At 42.2% G+C, this 16,959-nt stretch overlaps 1 protein-coding gene across 2 annotated transcripts in view; it reads right to left on the bottom strand.

The window, feature by feature from the left end:
• The window catches only part of SVEP1 (sushi, von Willebrand factor type A, EGF and pentraxin domain containing 1), a 1,097,507-nt gene that overhangs the window by 648,746 nt on the left and 431,802 nt on the right, over positions 1-16,959 (bottom strand). For both annotated transcript variants that reach the window (XM_078676696.1, XM_078676697.1), the window contains exon 5: positions 8,874-9,053. In XM_078676696.1, coding sequence (XP_078532822.1) covers positions 8,874-9,053 — 180 coding nt within the window. The remainder of the gene's footprint in view (positions 1-8,873; positions 9,054-16,959) is intronic.

Here is a 16,959-nt window from a genome sequence, read left to right as displayed (position 1 = left end):
CGGCTTTATTAAAGATAACATAGTTTAGTTTTAAAGGCACTCAGAGACATTTTGATCTGTTGAGCCTAGCAGACTACTGATGCCACCAATCAGAGTGAGTCAATTTGGGACTAATCTCACTAATACTCATTCATTTGGCTGGATTGCGATCTATTACAAATCAGAATTTTACGAACTGACCTATTAAAAATGCATTACTGGCAGCAAAAATAGTGGCACGAAAAGTGACCAGTATATACATCTGTCCCTGTGCGGTGTTTAGGCTTGGTTGAAGTTTACCGTATGTGGCCAAGCAATTGTGGCATATTACATGTTTGTTATCAGATTTGGCCTGTACTTTGATTTAGCCTGGTGTGGTATTTTTTGTTTTTCTTGTGTCTATCCATGTGTCCATCTGTGTAGATCTAGTACAGTGTTATATTGTGTGGATGGAGTGTGGCCTGTGGCAATTGAGGTTAGGGGCTGAACTCTGAACATTTACTGCTCCTGGTGGGGTTCCTGTACCCCTGTATTTAGTGACTAAAGTAACCTATAATTTACTTGGACAATTTCCTGCTTTATCTTCTTGGTACACTTGAGCAGTGATTTCAGGATACCATATCAATCCACCACTCCCACTTACTTGTACGAAATTCAGACCCTAGTAAAACCATGGTAAGGCTCATCTAATTCCTGAAACATATACAGCGACATGCTCGTGTCTGGCCCTTAGATTGTGGAAGGAGATCTTGGAAAATATCACGCTGGTCACATTCACAAAAGCTTCAAGAAAGATCCTGAAATTGAACATTTATCTAAATCTTAATCTAACTAGGTCTTTGGCGATTAACTCTAAGATTCCTGCTGATGGGAATCTACACAAACCCATACCATAAGCTGGCTCCTGTAATATTATGTGTATCTTTCCAAAATCGTCTTGCTGGACAGTTCTGCATATAACATATGTGATGCAATACAAGTATTACCCGCTCTGATTTTTCATGGTGAGGTCACGTCTAATAAGTATCATATCATGGCTATTACTTACAACTTTTGACTTGAATCAACGTATTTGTTAAATTTTTTTTTTTTTTTTTTTTATTTATCGCGATTTTTAAAGCGCATCAAATACCCCTACGGGTGTCTCGGCGCTAATGTTACAGATCGTCACTTCAGTAGGGGAAAGATTTAGGAGGTAAACAGCCAGGTTTTGAGACTTTTTCTGAATTTTAGCAGCGTGGGGGCAGTTTTAATGTGGAGTGGCAGAGTGTTCCATAGTTTGGCAGTTGCGATGGTAAAGCATCTGTCTCCCCAGTTGGTTTTTTTTGTTCGAGGGACTTTTAACAGGTGGGCTGATGCCGATCGTAGTGTTCTCTGATGTTCCACTGGGCAGAGAGCTTTTTTCAGGAACCAAGGTCCGTGATTGTTCAAGGTTTTATAGGCTATGCAGAGTGCCTTAAACTTTATTCGGCTTCTGATGGGGAGCCAGTGCAATTTTCTGATGTAAGGGGAGGTGGAAGTAAATTTGGGAATGGATAGAAGAATTCTAGCCGCGGCATTCTGCACTGTCTGGAGCTTATTAAGTACCTTTTCCTGAGCATTCAGCAATAGGGAGTTGCAATAATCTGTTCTAGAGAACACTAGGGTACTGATCAATGTTTTACCGGCGGATTGTGGCAGGTAGGGGAGAAGTTTCTTTATTCTTTTTAGGATGAAGAAAGCCGAGGATACCACAGAATTGGCGTGGTGGAGGAACGTCAACTTGTTATCAAAAGTGACTCCCAAATTTCGTACCTTGACCACTGGCTGGGGGGGCGTGCCCATCTGTGATGGCCACCACTGGGGGGACCAGGCCGGCTGCAAGCTCCCGAATGTCATCACCTCCGTTTTGTTGGAGTTCAACTTGAGGCAGTTAGATGACATCCAGGAGCCTATCGCCTTCATCCCTTCCTGAAAGTTTGCTGCGACAGATATTCCGTCATTGTGCACTGATAGCACTAATTGGGTGTCGTCAGCATACGTTGTGAGGGCAATTCCATGGGATTTTATTACTCTCGCTAAGTCCGACACATAGATATTGAAAAGTGTCGGACTCAGCGAGGAACCCTGTGGAACTCCGCAGGGGAGGGAGAAGGTTTGGGAGGTGAAATTACCCATCTTGACTGTTTGTGGGCGGTTGGCTAAAAATGAGGCGATAAGGTCTTTGGCCTTGTCTCTTATGCCTAAGGCTGAGACACGGTCGATCAGAGTGACATGATCGACCGTGTCAAATGCAGCGGAAAGGTCCAGTAGTATTAGGACCGCCGCGCCTCCTTTGTCCATAGCTGTTCTGATCTCATCTGCTGCCTTGAGCAGCGCAGTTTCCGTTCCATGGCCCTGTCTGAAGCCGAACTGAGTGTCGTCTAGAAGGTCGTTGTCATTGATGTATTTGGAGAGTTGGGTATTCATTACCTTCTCGAAGATCTTAGCTGGGAAGGGAAGGCAGGCGATGGGTCTGTAGCTAGCAGGGAGAAGAGGGTCCAATGTTGGTTTCTTGAGGAGAGGTTTAATAATTGCTTCTTTCCAGACCGATGGATAAATGCCTGTAGAGAACATGGCGTTACAGATGGTAGATAACGCGGGGGAAATGGCTTCTGGGATAAGATTCAGAATAGCTGGAGGGCATGGGTCTAAGGGGGATCCCGATTTAGTGCTAGTTACCAGATGCCGGATTTGTTCTTGATTAGTCGGGTTGAAAGAAGTAAAACTGACATTATTGTTTATAGGAGGTGATGTCAGGGAGGGGATAGAAGATGATTGGGAGAAAGTCAGAAAAATGGAGCTAACCTTGTCCTCAAAGAAGCTAGCCAAATCGTCTGCTAGAGGTTGTGAGCCTTCTAATCGTGGGGCAGGTGGATTGGACAGAAGAGTAACCACCTGAAACAGTTCTCCTGCTGAGTTTTTTGCCTGGTTGATTTGAGCGGTGTAGTAGCGACCTTTTTCTGAGTTTATGAGTTTTTTGTAGATGGAAAGAGCGTTTTAATAATTTGTTTTATCTATGGGGTTGTATTGCCGGCGCCACTTCCTTTCGAGGTTTCTACAATGCTGTCTCTGAGTTCGGAGGGGCTCTGTAAACCATTGTGCTGATGGTAATTTCCTGTTTCGGCGTGAGTTTTTAATTGGGGCTAGTTTGTTGCAGGCCGTGGTTAAGTTGTTTAAATAGTTAGAGGAAGACAGCGTAGGGTCCTGCTCGATGGGGATGTGGGTTTGTTGCATTATCTCTGTTAGCTGAGATAGGTTGATATGTTTCCAGTCTCTATACGTGGATTCGGAGACAGATGTAGGCGGGGGTTTAATGGGGCTTACTTCGATGGAGAAGCAGATTGCTGAATGGTCCGACCATATCAGAGGGATTACTTGGGTAACGGCTATTTGGGGGTTGTTGGTGAACAGACCGTCCAGGGTGTGACCCGCTTGATGAGTGGGGGATTCCACCATTTGCATCAGGCCGGCGGCAGCTAGATCCGTGATTAGCTGGGTAGTATCCGGGTCATTGGAGTTTTCCAAATGAAAATTAAGATCGCCCAGTAAGGTAAAATAAGGGGAGCCTGCAGTCCCTTCGATTATGTTTCCTAAGTTGGCTAAGAACTTAGATCTCGATCCCGGAGGTCGATAAATTAGCATGCCCTTAAATGATGATTTAGCAGAGAGGCCTAAAGTAAAAAGGAGGGCCTCGTATTCGGGACATGTGGTTTGTACCGTGGAGAGTTTAAAGTGGTCTCTGTACATTATGGCTATACCTCCACCTTTTTTCTTGGGTCTGTCTAATCTGCACACGTTGAAGTTGATAGGGGTAGCAGCTTTGAAGTCTGGACCGGAGGCTTCATCCCCCCAGGTTTCAGTGATAAACAGAAGATCCAGTTTATGAGTGTCTATTAATTCAGCAATTTCGAGCTTGTGTTTGGGAAGCGATCTTGCATTTATAAGCGCTGCTAATATTGGACGTGAGGCAGTATTGGTCAGTTTGGGAGTGTCCAGAGTGCACGTAGGGCAGTGGTGAGGGCCCATGAGAGGGTTGGTATGCCTGAAACAAGGAGGTACATGGGGCCGTTCCACTACGTGTCTGAGGTTATGCAGTTCGGCAGCGGTATAGGTGTATCTTACCGGGTTTGCCGCCCGTGGTGGAGTTGAAGCGGCAGGGGAGGTGGCCCTTGGCCCGTCCTCGGCGCGGACGAGCGCAGACGAGCTTGCCTTATGCGCGCCTTCGGCGCGCATTCGACGCGCCCGCTGCGCTCGTCCGCTGCGCTTCCGGTTGCCGTGCATACTTTATCATCAGTTCAAGTGACGTGGTAAGGGGGCGTGGTCAGCGTAGCTGGGCGAGCCCTCAGCAGAGGAAAGGCGGCGTTGCCCTGGCAACAGTCGACCGCGTCAGCCTCCAATCGGCTGGGCGGCAGTCTGCGCGCTCGAGAAGAGTTTTAAATAGCAAAGTTTAAAATCACGTTATACACAATAAAAAGGGTGCTATCTCCCGGCTTTCCGCCTCAGGAGTGAGTTCTGTAAACGCCTCGCTTGCTGTCAGCGAGCGTTTATGTAGTGCGGTAAGGGGGCGTGGTCAGCGTAGCTGGGCGAATGAATCAATCACGTGGTGCATGAAAAGGATTTTACACCAAACAATTAACTGCATTTCCTTCATCCAAGTTCCATGTCGAAAGTCCTTTTAAACATGACTTTGATTCAGTAAATTTCATTGACAAATGTTAACAAGCCAAGCGAAGCCATGAAAAAAGTATCTTTTTAGAGAGTAAGAAATGCGCAATCTTGGAACCTGAGGAACATAAAGCTAAAGGATTTGGGTGCTCAAATCCCACCAATCAATGTAAATACTATTATCCATACTAATATTATAAAGAGAGAGCCCAAACCTTTGAGGCGGGTAATCTCAGTAACCACAGCACCAATCACAACACCCAATACAGCGTTGGAAAGGGCAGTTGCAGCAGAAGGACATAGGCTATGCAGACGGATAAAAAAATTATTTAAAAAATTGCAAAAAACTACATCATCCAGAAGGACAAGGGCCAAAATAACATCAAACAGGAAATTATGTAATAATGTGACTAACTATATTGAGACTGAGAGCCTGTAGCCAAATTGATCGTGAACAAGGGATATGCTATCCCGAAACGCATAGATCTGTGCCTGCCTGCTTGAGAAACTCCATGCTGTGAGGATTAAATAAAAAAGCACATAAGTGAAGACAAATGCGAGTTCGTCCCGTTTTTCTCCCAGCTGGGGGAATTGGTTGTGGATTTAAATGTGGCGTGGTTCTGCCGCGGGAATTTACGAACCGGCGAGAGAGCGCTGCAAATTCTGGCGAAAAGGAACCGAGGGGTATCAATATATATTACCTACTGGCGATAGTCAGTAGGTATATATAGTTAGGACCTAGCTACCATAGGAAATCCGCAACATTCTATTGGGAATAACTCTGGCGCCGGTTGAGGAATTTGCATGTAATTTTCCAAACTTTTGGCCAGCTCAGCTGAGCTCCTTCCCTGAAAGTTTCAGGGGGATTCGTGAAGTGGGGGCCGAGAAAAAAGGAGGGTCCCAAAACGTGTTTTCCCCATGTTAATTTCCAAAGGACGAATTGACAAGGCTACAGCCCGAACCGCTGAACGGAATTACACCACGCAAAATTGTAGAGACTGGTACGCAGAAGTGCCTTTGCTATATTTGGTGAACATTGCTCCAGTGGTTTTTATGAAAATTAACTTCAAAAACACATATATATCTATATGAGCTCACCGTACGCTTACCCGTACTCTTACCCGTACGCGTACCGTACGCACGCGTACGGTACACATACGTACGCGTACGTGCACGTACCTCTACGTGCACGAGCTGCATGCTGATTGGCTGCCACTGTCTGTCAACACTTCAAAACAGAAATTGTGGGCAGCCATCTTGTGCCTCGGTAGAGAGGGGTACAGGAAAGCAGAAAAACAAATGTGTAGAACTCAAAAAGGGGGCAGGGTAGAAGCACCCTGACCCCCTAGGCCTGCTCAGGGGGTCCCACAAGGACCCCCAAGGCAAAAATAAATAAAACATTTTTTTTAAATATATATATATATATTTTGGGCCTGGAGGGTCCTTGTGGGACCCCCTGAGCAGGCTAGGGGGTCAGGGTGCTTCTACCCTGCCCCCTTTGCGAGTTTTACACATTTGTTTCACTGCTTTCTTGTGCCTTGGTTCTACCGAGGCACAAGATGGCTGCCAACACTTCCTGGTTTGGAGCGTTGACAGACAGTGGCAGCCAATCAACATGCCTTCCCGAGAAAGCTGCATGCTCATTGGCTGTCAACACTTCTAACCAGGAAGTGTTGGCATCCATCTTGTGCTAGTGTTGACAGACAGTGATAGCCAATCAGCATGCCTTCCCGAGAAGGCTGCATGCTCATTGGCTGCCAACACTTCTAACCAGGAAGTGTTCGCATCCATCTTGTGCTCGGTAGACTGAGGCACAAGAAAGCAGAAAAACAAACGTGTAGAACGCAAAAAGGGGGCAGGGTAGAAACACCCTGACCCCCTAGGGCTGCTCAGGTTGTCCCACTAGGATATTAATATATTTAAACGTTATCCCATCTTGGGTCTTAATAGACTGAGGCACAAAAAAGCAGAAAAACAAACGTGTAGAACACAAAAAGGGGGCAGGGTAGAAACACCCTGACCCCTTAGGGTGCTCAGGTGGTCCCACTAGGATATTAATATATTTAAACGTTATCCGCTAATAGAATTAACATTTAAAAAACCTTTGAAATTCACTGAAAAAACCATAGGTTTCCGGCCATTTATAGTTAGGAATTAGCATTTAAAAAACCTTTGAAATTCACTGAAAAAACCATAGGTTTCAGGCCTTATATAGTTAGGAATTAGCATTTAAAAAACCTTGCAAATTCACTGAAAAAACCATAGGTTTCAGGCCTTATATAGTTAGGAATTAGCATTTAAAAAACCTTTGAAATTCACTGAAAAAACCATAGGTTTCAGGCTGTGGGCGTGTGTCTGCCCTTCATGCCATGTGAAGCGCCAATTACGCAATTGAGGCTCATCAAGGGGCACGCTGGGGGCGTGACAAACGCTGGGGGCGTATGCTACGTTCCGCACTTCATGCCATCTGGGTCGTACATTAATCAGATCGTCTGCTGTGGCCGTGTGCTGGGGGCGTCACAAAGGCATTCACGTCGAAGCATGGTAAGTAACCATTTGCAAGACTCCCTTGGGGGACTGCCCGTTGTCTCACACATACTGGGGGTGCCGAATGCAGTGTGTGCCTTGGCCTGGGTGTGTCTGAAAGGGCCGAACGCAGTGTGTGGCTTGGCCTGGGTGCGTCTAAAAAGCACTCGGGCCGAAGAGCGTCGGTGTGGGTCATAAAAAAATAAGAACAGCGGGAAACAATCATTCAAGACTCACACAATTCTAATTGTTAGACGGTCGCCGCTGGCCCTGAAGCGGGGGCACACGTGACTGAGCGTGTCTGCGGGGACAATTACTGCAGCCTCTCATGCGCGCTGTTACTGAACTATCACATTAAACCAAATTACACACGCCTGCTAACATCAGCCAGGGCTGTAGCCGGGCTCATGCGGCGGATCACTACACTAATTACATGCGCCTGCTAACATGAACCAGGGCTGCAGCTGGGCCTCAAGCGGGGGACACGCGCCTGCTAACATCAACCAGGGCTGCAGCTGGACCTCAAGCGGGGGAACACGCGAATGACCGTATCTGAATACACACATTACACACATTCTATTTCATACCCAGACAACGTCGGGACGGGCTGCTAGTCTTCCTTATAAACGAGGTCTGTAGCCGTCACATTTGCCCTGTGGGACAGATAAGCAATGAAAGCAATGAAGATCAGATGTTGTGAATGGATCGATTTCTATTCCTCTTCCACTATTTTCCATTGCCGTCTGAACAAAGTCTATGAGGTGCTGAATCTTCAAAACAGTACCTGGAGAGTTTGTAAGAAAGTTATTATACATAACGGGCTGCTTGAAAGAATTAAAAGCTTTTCTCCAAATACTTAGAAAGAAAACAATCAATCACTAATTCAACTGCTCAGGACTCGGCGGCGCCCCCTCGATCAGAGCAAAGGATCACCGCCCCTGCCACCACCAACAAATAAAACGGGTTTTAACCCCGTTTTATTATTGTTTTAGTTTAATCCTGTTGACCCACCCCCAGGACTCAGACGAGTCTTGGGGCGGTCCCAGTGGATGACACTGTTAGTGGGGGAGTGATTGGCACTCCCTTCAATGCGCATGAGGGTTTGCGTTGCTGGGGCTGGAGAGAGCAGGCACAGGCTCCCCCCCACCTTCCTCCTCCGGTCCGACCTGCCCGCTACTTTGGCAGGGGACGGACCACTACTATCAGGACATGTAGCAGATTACCATTTGGCACACGGGTTTTGGTGCAGTCTGCCACAAGGTGGCACTGTCTCGCTAATTTAGAGAGGACCACAACAACAGACAATTATTAATTCGATATACATTAAAAATGACTATTACCTGCCGCCCAAGCCATTCTTATAACTTTGGGGTCCAGTAATAGTCCAAAATTTCACACTTGTAAGAGTATGATAGTCAGTATTGTGTTGTTTCTATCATTGGCAGTATGGCTGGGGTGACGTGTGGTGTAAGCTGCAGTGGCCTCCTGACGTGAGCCCTGGGACTTATTTATTTTTACAAATTAAGTACTACCAAAGCCAGTCGTGTTATTAGAGTTTCTGTCTTAAATGTTAGTAAACTGCACCACATAACTTATAAGAGGTTTAAATGTGCACTTAGACCATGTTACATCTCTGTGAAGCGGTGCTAAATTCTCTATAGTAAAATGAGAGACTGTCCTACCTCTGCACGTTGCCTCTGAGCCCGACCACACGCCATTTGGTTGACAGAGCCGGATGCTGCTCCCCACAAGATCAAATCCATTGTGGCACCGAATTCCACAGGCTGCGTCAAAGTGGTTATTGCAGACGTTCTGGATGAAGTAGCCATTCTCTGGGGGATGCAGCTCAGGACAGTGGACAACTAATTACAGACAGATGACAAGGTTATTAGCAGAGGGGTTTCAATCAATCTACAAAGCAATCCCCATATTAAACACTTGTTTTTTCTAAAATTCATATACTAATGCCATAAGCTCATCAGAGCTTTGGATTTCTTAAACATTTTTTTGAAAAAACAATGTATGGATGTGCTGTATTATTTCTAAGAAGTAGAATGAATTAGCTGTATTATAAATCAAATGTCTAGAAGTTGTCTGAATCTCTGGATAATTTATAATTCTACCTGATATAATGACTTATAAAATATCTAAATGCTAATCGCTACATTAGGTATAGCTGGAACATATTTTTATTACAACTACAGAGATTTGTATTCTACAGTTAATTCATAACTTGCCACAGATGTGAAATATTTAAAATATATGTCCCAAAATCTACATACCCTTATTCAGTCCACAATAAAACAGTAGATGGTAGTCTTCAATCAATGTATAAAAGCCTCCAATTTCCTTATTAAAGGCTAGTTGACATAGCTGCTCAACTGTACTAAGCTATTACATGTGGGTTCTGACTTCAAAACGCCTGCTGCCAAAGCCAGCAGGCATTGTGAAAAGTGAGTCACTAGCTGCCATTTCAAAAAGGAAAATAGGAACTAGCTTTTCCTTCTTTTGATCAGTTTTTTTTCTTAAAAAGAAAGAAAAATGATCATCAGAAAGGAGGTATTTATGTCAACATTAACATGTTTTTCATCCTATAAGCCATCACAGGAAAGATAGAACTTTGCATGTTTCTACACAGTCTGAGTCAGAATGGGGTTTAACCTGACTTACATTAAACTGATTTGCAGAAAATCCTTCTTTTCTGAATAGTCATCCCAGATTTATTTGATCTTTTTCTGCCTGGATTCTATTTTTGCTGGATTTAGAACTCTGTGCACCCTTACCGCTGCTACTCAGGAGTAAAGTGATGGTGCTCTCCCTTTAAACATGATTAAATTAGCTTACCCCTAATTGCCTTATTTAACGTGAATACAAGTCCCTAGCATATTGTACAGAAAATGAAAGATAAAAGCCACCTGATAACTGCAGCATCTATTGTGCCATCCATAAAGTGGGCCTGGAAAACTTGGCTTTAGATCTGCCAAGTTTAAACTCACTGTGGCAGCTTAAAACCTGCTGTCACACTTGTCAAAATAACCCTTTTTTGACAAGTGGAATCTCATGCTTTTCTTAGCTATCAAGCAGCTGCCCACTAAGCGCTTGACCTTAATGAGGTGGGACAACTGCTCCTAGAGCAAGAACAATGGCCTGGGTGTGAGAAGGTGTTTTTCTTCCCCTTGCAGATAGACAAGTTAGGGTGGACTCAGGAACTCACTTGTAGATGGCCCTGCCATTTCAGAAGAAAATGTAAGGTGAAATCTGGACAAAGCAATCCTTTGTCCCCAAATTCAGGCTGGCAACAAACCCATTAGAAGGGGAGCTACCCCCAGAACCAGTTTTGAGTAGAGCTCGGCGAGCCCACAAATAAAAAAGGGTAAGGTGAACCAAAGGTCTGGCTTAGTTCTTAGTTTTCTCGCATGAGCTGAGCCTTGAAAATGTTTGCTATGTAAATCATACAACAAACATCATGTAAAATATGATAAAGTCTCTTCAAAACTCAAACTATATTTCTTTAAAACGTGGACGCTTTTTCAATATCCCACATTATTGCACTGCGAAGTACGTATTAAAAGTGATAGGTTTAAAACATGAACCTAGAACCACTCCTGTCCCATGCCCACACTGCTGACAGTGCCATTAGTGAATTTAGGTGGCAAGATAGTTTTCACGTGAACCCTGTATGTGTCCCAGATTATTATTAGCTACATTATAGTCTATTAACACAATATGTTTTAGTACAGTTCATATTCTGAAATCACATATTTGAAGGAGATTATGTTATGTGCCCAGAATCACAGGATGCTAAGCTGACTCCGAGATCTAAACCAGATTCCTCAGATCCAAAGTCAGAAGCTCTGGCCGTAACATCAGATCCTGGGTAGAGGGACGCCAGCTAGCAGAAGCCACATGGAAGCTACGCTTGTTATTGGTTCAAGATTCCGAAAGGAGCTTGAGGTCAGCCACAGCCAGCCTTCATGATTGAGCCTAGCTTGAACTTTCAGTAGCTCACCCACCTCTACTTTTGAGTGAACAGTGAGGGGGGGCCTGCTCATTTCCTTGGCCACGTCTCTGGGTCGGCACACAGGCTCTGCATAAGGGAGGGAGGGTTTTTCCAGCTTACATTTTAGGTGTAAAGAGTAAAAACCTTAAGTAAATGGTAGGAGCAAGAGAAACAACCTTACGTACATTTTAATTATTGTATGCTTATCCTCATGGTAGCTTACAAAGAGATATGACAGCATGATAATAGCTAAACTACCAATGAGAGAATCGATTCCAAAATGTGGTTTTCTGACTTCTTAAGAATCAGGTGAAGGTACTCACTTGAAAAGTGAAGTACTGAAGCTATTGTGCACAGACTTCCAAATTGAGAAGGGATTTCATTGTAGCTACAGAAGCATGAGAAGCCATAAATAGACGTACACTGAGGCTGAAGTTATCAAAAGTGTGTACGGAAATATCACTGAAATTGCCAGATGGTCTTCAACTGTTGAGTCTCAGAAACACACCAATTAAGAAGACAGCACCTTCTCTGCTTGAAGTGTTGATGTGAAGAACAATAAGAATCCTGTGCATACCTTCAGCGGCGCTTGTGTCAAAAAGTGATGGCAGTGTATTAGGTCACTGCAAAGGCCTGGCTGATGTCATGCATTCTATCTCTCAGGAGGTCAGTTTGGCAACACCATCAGCAAAAGAAGAATTGTGCCACAATCTCCAGCTCAAGAATTGGGTCGTGGTGAAGAAGCTTGTTTGTAAGTCTTGCCTTGGAATCAAGGTTGAAAGACCTTATCAGGTGATCCTTGTTACGAACACTTCTTTGAAAAGATTGCAGAAGAAGGAGTGGTGACCACAGCTACTGATTCACAATGTCATGCTCGAGTTTGCTGTGTAGATCCAGATTGGGGTGAAAGTCAAGATTAGACTCAAGATCAAGTAATACAAAAGCAAAGGAAAAGATAAAGAAACTCAAAATCAAGGAGTGAAGCTGAAAGTTCAAGTTTCTAAAACCCCAAGAGGAAGTCAGTGTAAAGTGGAATGTGGGATTCAAACCGTTTCAGAGAGATACGTTAAACAAGTAGCAAGTGAAGATGCAGCATTAGCCACAAGCGGATTTGAAGACAAAAATGTGCAACAAGGAGCTAGGAAGCCTGATTCTGTGGGAGGAAGAAAAAGAGTCTTCATGAAGGTTCAAAGACCAGCAACAATCAGAGAAGAATTTCTGCAAGTAGAACAAGAATATAATGACAGTGAGAGTAAACAGCTTGTAGTCAAAAGATCAACAAGGGTAAGAGTATCTTATAAAAAAGAATACAGCTCATGAGTGATCACCATATCTAGATGATGTTGAGTCAGATTTGGAAGTCATCGGGATAATAAATTGTCAATTTATTTTCGAAGAAGAGGAAGAACCATGATGAACTATTATTAGAAAAAAAAGAAGATTTCTCTTTGGTTAATTAGAATTTTTGTGCACAGAGTTCCATAGTTAGAGTCTGTTTTGTTTTATATACCCTGTCATTTTAATTTTGTACCTATAAAATTAGTGGTTAGATTATTGATTTGCTTTTTTAGGTAAATTTCCTAGTACAAGTATGGCAACTACCAAGCACAGATGCTGCTCAAATTTGCAAATAGTTTTATTAGTTATAAAAATAATATTTGTAATTGGCTTACTGTTGTGTCACTTCACTGGTTGGATATGATTCACTTGCTGATCACAGTGTAGAGATTAAGCATTACATATAATAGAACAGTAGAAACAAAAATAGCACATAAGGATACGTTTCTAGGAAACTTTAAGGAGAATGTTTATTCAAAAATACGAAACTACAATGACTGTACATTTATCTCAATTTCTGTCTCACAGAGGGTTAGCTATTTACAGCTTCCTCTGACCTATTCCATATCAGGCAATATGTTTTGTTAATGTTTTCCTTGGTTGAGAATTTAAAGCACCATACCTCATTGACTACAATGTTTCTTTGGGAGAGTACTAGAATTGAATATTTGGAGACTATTTCTGATAATTTTAGATTGATCATGTAATCTAATTTAAAATCTATAAACTTTTGTGTAAATTGCGTGGAGTGTGAATTTATTAGAAAATATATTGAAGGAAAGTTGAGAATGAGTAGAAATTTGGAGGAAATGAGAGAGATCGATTTACAAGAGACAGAAGAAAAACTCAAATATGAAGAATTCATTCAAGACTGAGAGTGCAGCAAGGAAAGCAGGGAGTAATGTATATGGCGCCTGAGAAAACGAAAGAAGAGAATGGTAAACCAACAGAAATGGTTACAAAGAGTGAGTGTAACGTGATTATATCATTAATTACACATTTTTGACTCGTGAAGAACCAATGTTAAGAGGAATTTATGTCTGCGGTAAAACTGCTAATTTTAATCTTCCACTTAACTGGGTGGGAAGCTGTCTTGCTTTCGTCTTAACTTTTGTTTATAATATGAATGAGATGAGTGAAATTCGTGAACAGAGCAATACCAGACTTAAAAGAGAAAAGTGTAGTATTGGTTAAGTACTGTTGGATGTGTTTGGTGTTTTGCTGTCTCCTATTGGTGTGCCTTTAAATGATGTGAAAATTAGGAAGCTGTCTACGTTAGTAGACCGCTTAGGTACCAACACTGCTGGATCATTGACTCGTATTACCGAATAGCGAATGGCTCTAGTTCAATGGTGATGCAAAATTGCCTGGTATTGGACATTCTTCTTGCAAATGTGGGTGGAGTCTGTTGTGTGTTGTTAATTCAACAGTGCTGACCTTTCATACCAGATAACAGCAAGCTTATTACTGATTACATTGGTAATAATACTAACATTTTACATGAAGCAAATTTTCCTGTACAACATGGGTTGTGGGAATCGGTTGATGCATAGCTCAGTGGAATTGAAAAGGGTTTTGCAAAGGTCGCTGAATAGTTTGATAGTACTGGAGGGCATGTACTTAAAAAAATCCTAAATCCACTAATTGTTGTTCTACTTTGTATAATTGATATGATTCTTTTATTTTAAATTCTTGAAGCAATCTCTTTCAAAAGGGGTTTAGATTGTGGGTGTGAAAAGAAAGTGCCACAATGACTACAAAGAAAAGGAGGAGAGATTAAATCGATTTTTAGAACATTATGGCGCATGCTTTTGAAAATATTAACATTTTAGAAGAATTGAGACACAAAAAAGCCAAAGATGATAAACACTCTATTGTGAATAAGAAAATTGAAACTAGGATGATTGATTAATCATCAGAGGGGTATTTGCTAGATTAGCAAACAATGCGTGGCTTGAGTCCTGAACATTTTGTATCAAAAATGATTTTGCTGCACTTTACAGAACTGTGTTTTCTATACTTGACCAAACTGGTAGATCTACAAGAAGCAGTCTTGCAAAAAAATAGTAACACCTTCTGGGGTATAAATGCAAAAGCAGGTGGAAGTAAAACACCACCAATTGCGTCACCAGTCCCACAATAGAAATGGGTTGATTACCTATCTGAATTGTACGGAACTAACTTGGCGATTCCTGGTACTATAAAATTCTATATTTTTCGAGCCCTTAACGAATTCGACCTGCAGGTAATGTCATTTACAGAAAGCAAATCGCTCATTATGTAAGGAAAGCGAGAGTCACAGCAGCAATGGGCCAAGACAGGATCCCCATCAAGGTCTTAGAGAACAATATAGAAGGATGGAGTATATTTCTGGCCCACCTTTTTGCCTATTGCTATAAAACTGGCCATATTCCAAGTTCCTGTTTAGGAAGCATTGTGGTTCCTCTTCTGAAGAAAAGCTCCCGCCTCTCTACAAGTACCTATCGTCAAATTTCCCTCCTTGATGCTACAGGGAAGATATTTATGGCCAGCATCTTAGATCATCTAAATGACTAGGTCGAGTCCAGGAGAGCAATCCCTATGGTCCAAGGAGGTTTCTGTCAAAACAATTCTGTGACTGATAACTTTGCAATTTTGAAAACTATAATCAATAAATATGTAACCAGTAATTCTTAGGTAGTTTATTGTTTATTTGTTGACTTCTCTACAGCTTTTGATAAGATGGATTGGTCCATCCTTTGGAGAATGTATTTAAAATGGGAGTCCTGGCAACCTTACTGAGGCTAATAGTAGCCCTCAACACATCAACATGGTGTAGAGTCCAGATGGGAGTGGATAAAGCACTCAGAAGATTCCCACCCGGACCAGTCTTAAGCAGGGATGCCTCCTTGCTCTCCTTCTATTCTCATTATTCCTCTGTGACTTACCTGATTGCTTTCTTGAGGTAAACAATTTCGCACCACATATTGCATTCTAAAAAATCCATTTATTTCCATTATAGTGTACGCTGATGACGTGGTCATCTTTGACCTCACACCAATTGGTATACAGCGCAACATAAAAGCTCTTTTTAATTATTCAGAAACCAACTTTTTAAAAGTAAACATTTCAAAAACAAAAATACTACCGTTTAGGGAAGGAGAAAGGCCAGAACTTTTGTTTGGAAATTTGGAGAAAACCCAGTCGAGGTAGTATCAACATATACCTACCTGGGGAGAGTATTTTCTTAGTCACTTGGAATTGCTCCTCACTTTCTTTATTTTTTAAAAGTTATTCACAGCAATATGTCCATATGTTGCAACATAGGCCCCCAAATTTGGCCCCAATTTGTTTTCCTCTTCGATTTAATACTGTATAGCCTATATTCCAAATTAAATACATTGTAAAGCTTTGCACGCCACATTTCAAACGATGGTGCTTCAGACTGAAGCCACACAGTAGCAATACATAGTCGAGCAACTGCAGCTGCCATAAACATAAGATATCTAAATGGGTAACATGTCTGAGCAAGTTGCATGCCGTCACCCACTCCTGGTAGCATCACCTCTCTAGAGATAGACACATTAACCCCTGCAATATAAGTCAAAAACTGCGATACATCCTCTCGAAACTGATTTAATCCTATACAATCAAAAAAAATATGTACAATATCAGCATTGTCCATCTGACATCTAAAACATTTCCCATAGTGGGATCCCCCCCACTTCTTCATTTTAACTGGGGTGTGATATAAGTTGAACAAAGATTTATAATGTTGAGTGCGCAAGTTCGCTGTCAACATGACTTTAGCTGCAGTATCAATTGATTGTTACACATATGTTCCTGTGGTCCCAAATCTTTCACTCCACTTTGCATCATGTCTCTCTATATCATCACATAAGGTCTCCGTCAAAATACCATATAATGTCCCAATCCTAGCTCTTTTGTTAACACATAGGATGTTACTACTAAATGTCTTTGATTTTTAGTTAAGTAGTCACGGATTTGTAAAAATGTAAAGAAATCATGGTTAGCTAAATTATACTGTTCAGCCAGCTTGGTAAAAGAGGCCATTGTCCCACCATTATACAAATCTACTAAATTTTGAATCCCCTTCTCACGCCATCTATCTATCTTTATATCCCAAAATATAGCAGGGAATAATTCTCTGGCATTTAAGGGTGTATAATGATTTATACGACCTAGCGATATCAATTTGAGTATTATCTTCCAGGATTTACATGCTGTACTAAACATTTTAAACCGCGTTCTCTTAAAATAACTAGGGTAAAAAAACTTAAGTAAAGCCTCACTGACCTGAGTCCCCATCAACATTTGATATATATTAGGTGCTTCCGCCTGTTGTACTTCTGCTCCTATCACCAAATACTCGATGTTTTGAAGGAGGCAGGCTAAAGAATAATAGTAGCATCATATACCTCGAAGCCCGG

This window comes from Lissotriton helveticus, chromosome 2_1 (genome assembly GCF_964261635.1).
Source record: "Lissotriton helveticus chromosome 2_1, aLisHel1.1, whole genome shotgun sequence".
Classification (NCBI taxonomy): Eukaryota; Metazoa; Chordata; class Amphibia; order Caudata; family Salamandridae; genus Lissotriton; species Lissotriton helveticus.
The sequence above is the reverse complement of the archived record's forward strand: the minus strand, read 5'-3'. Positions and strand labels throughout refer to the sequence as shown.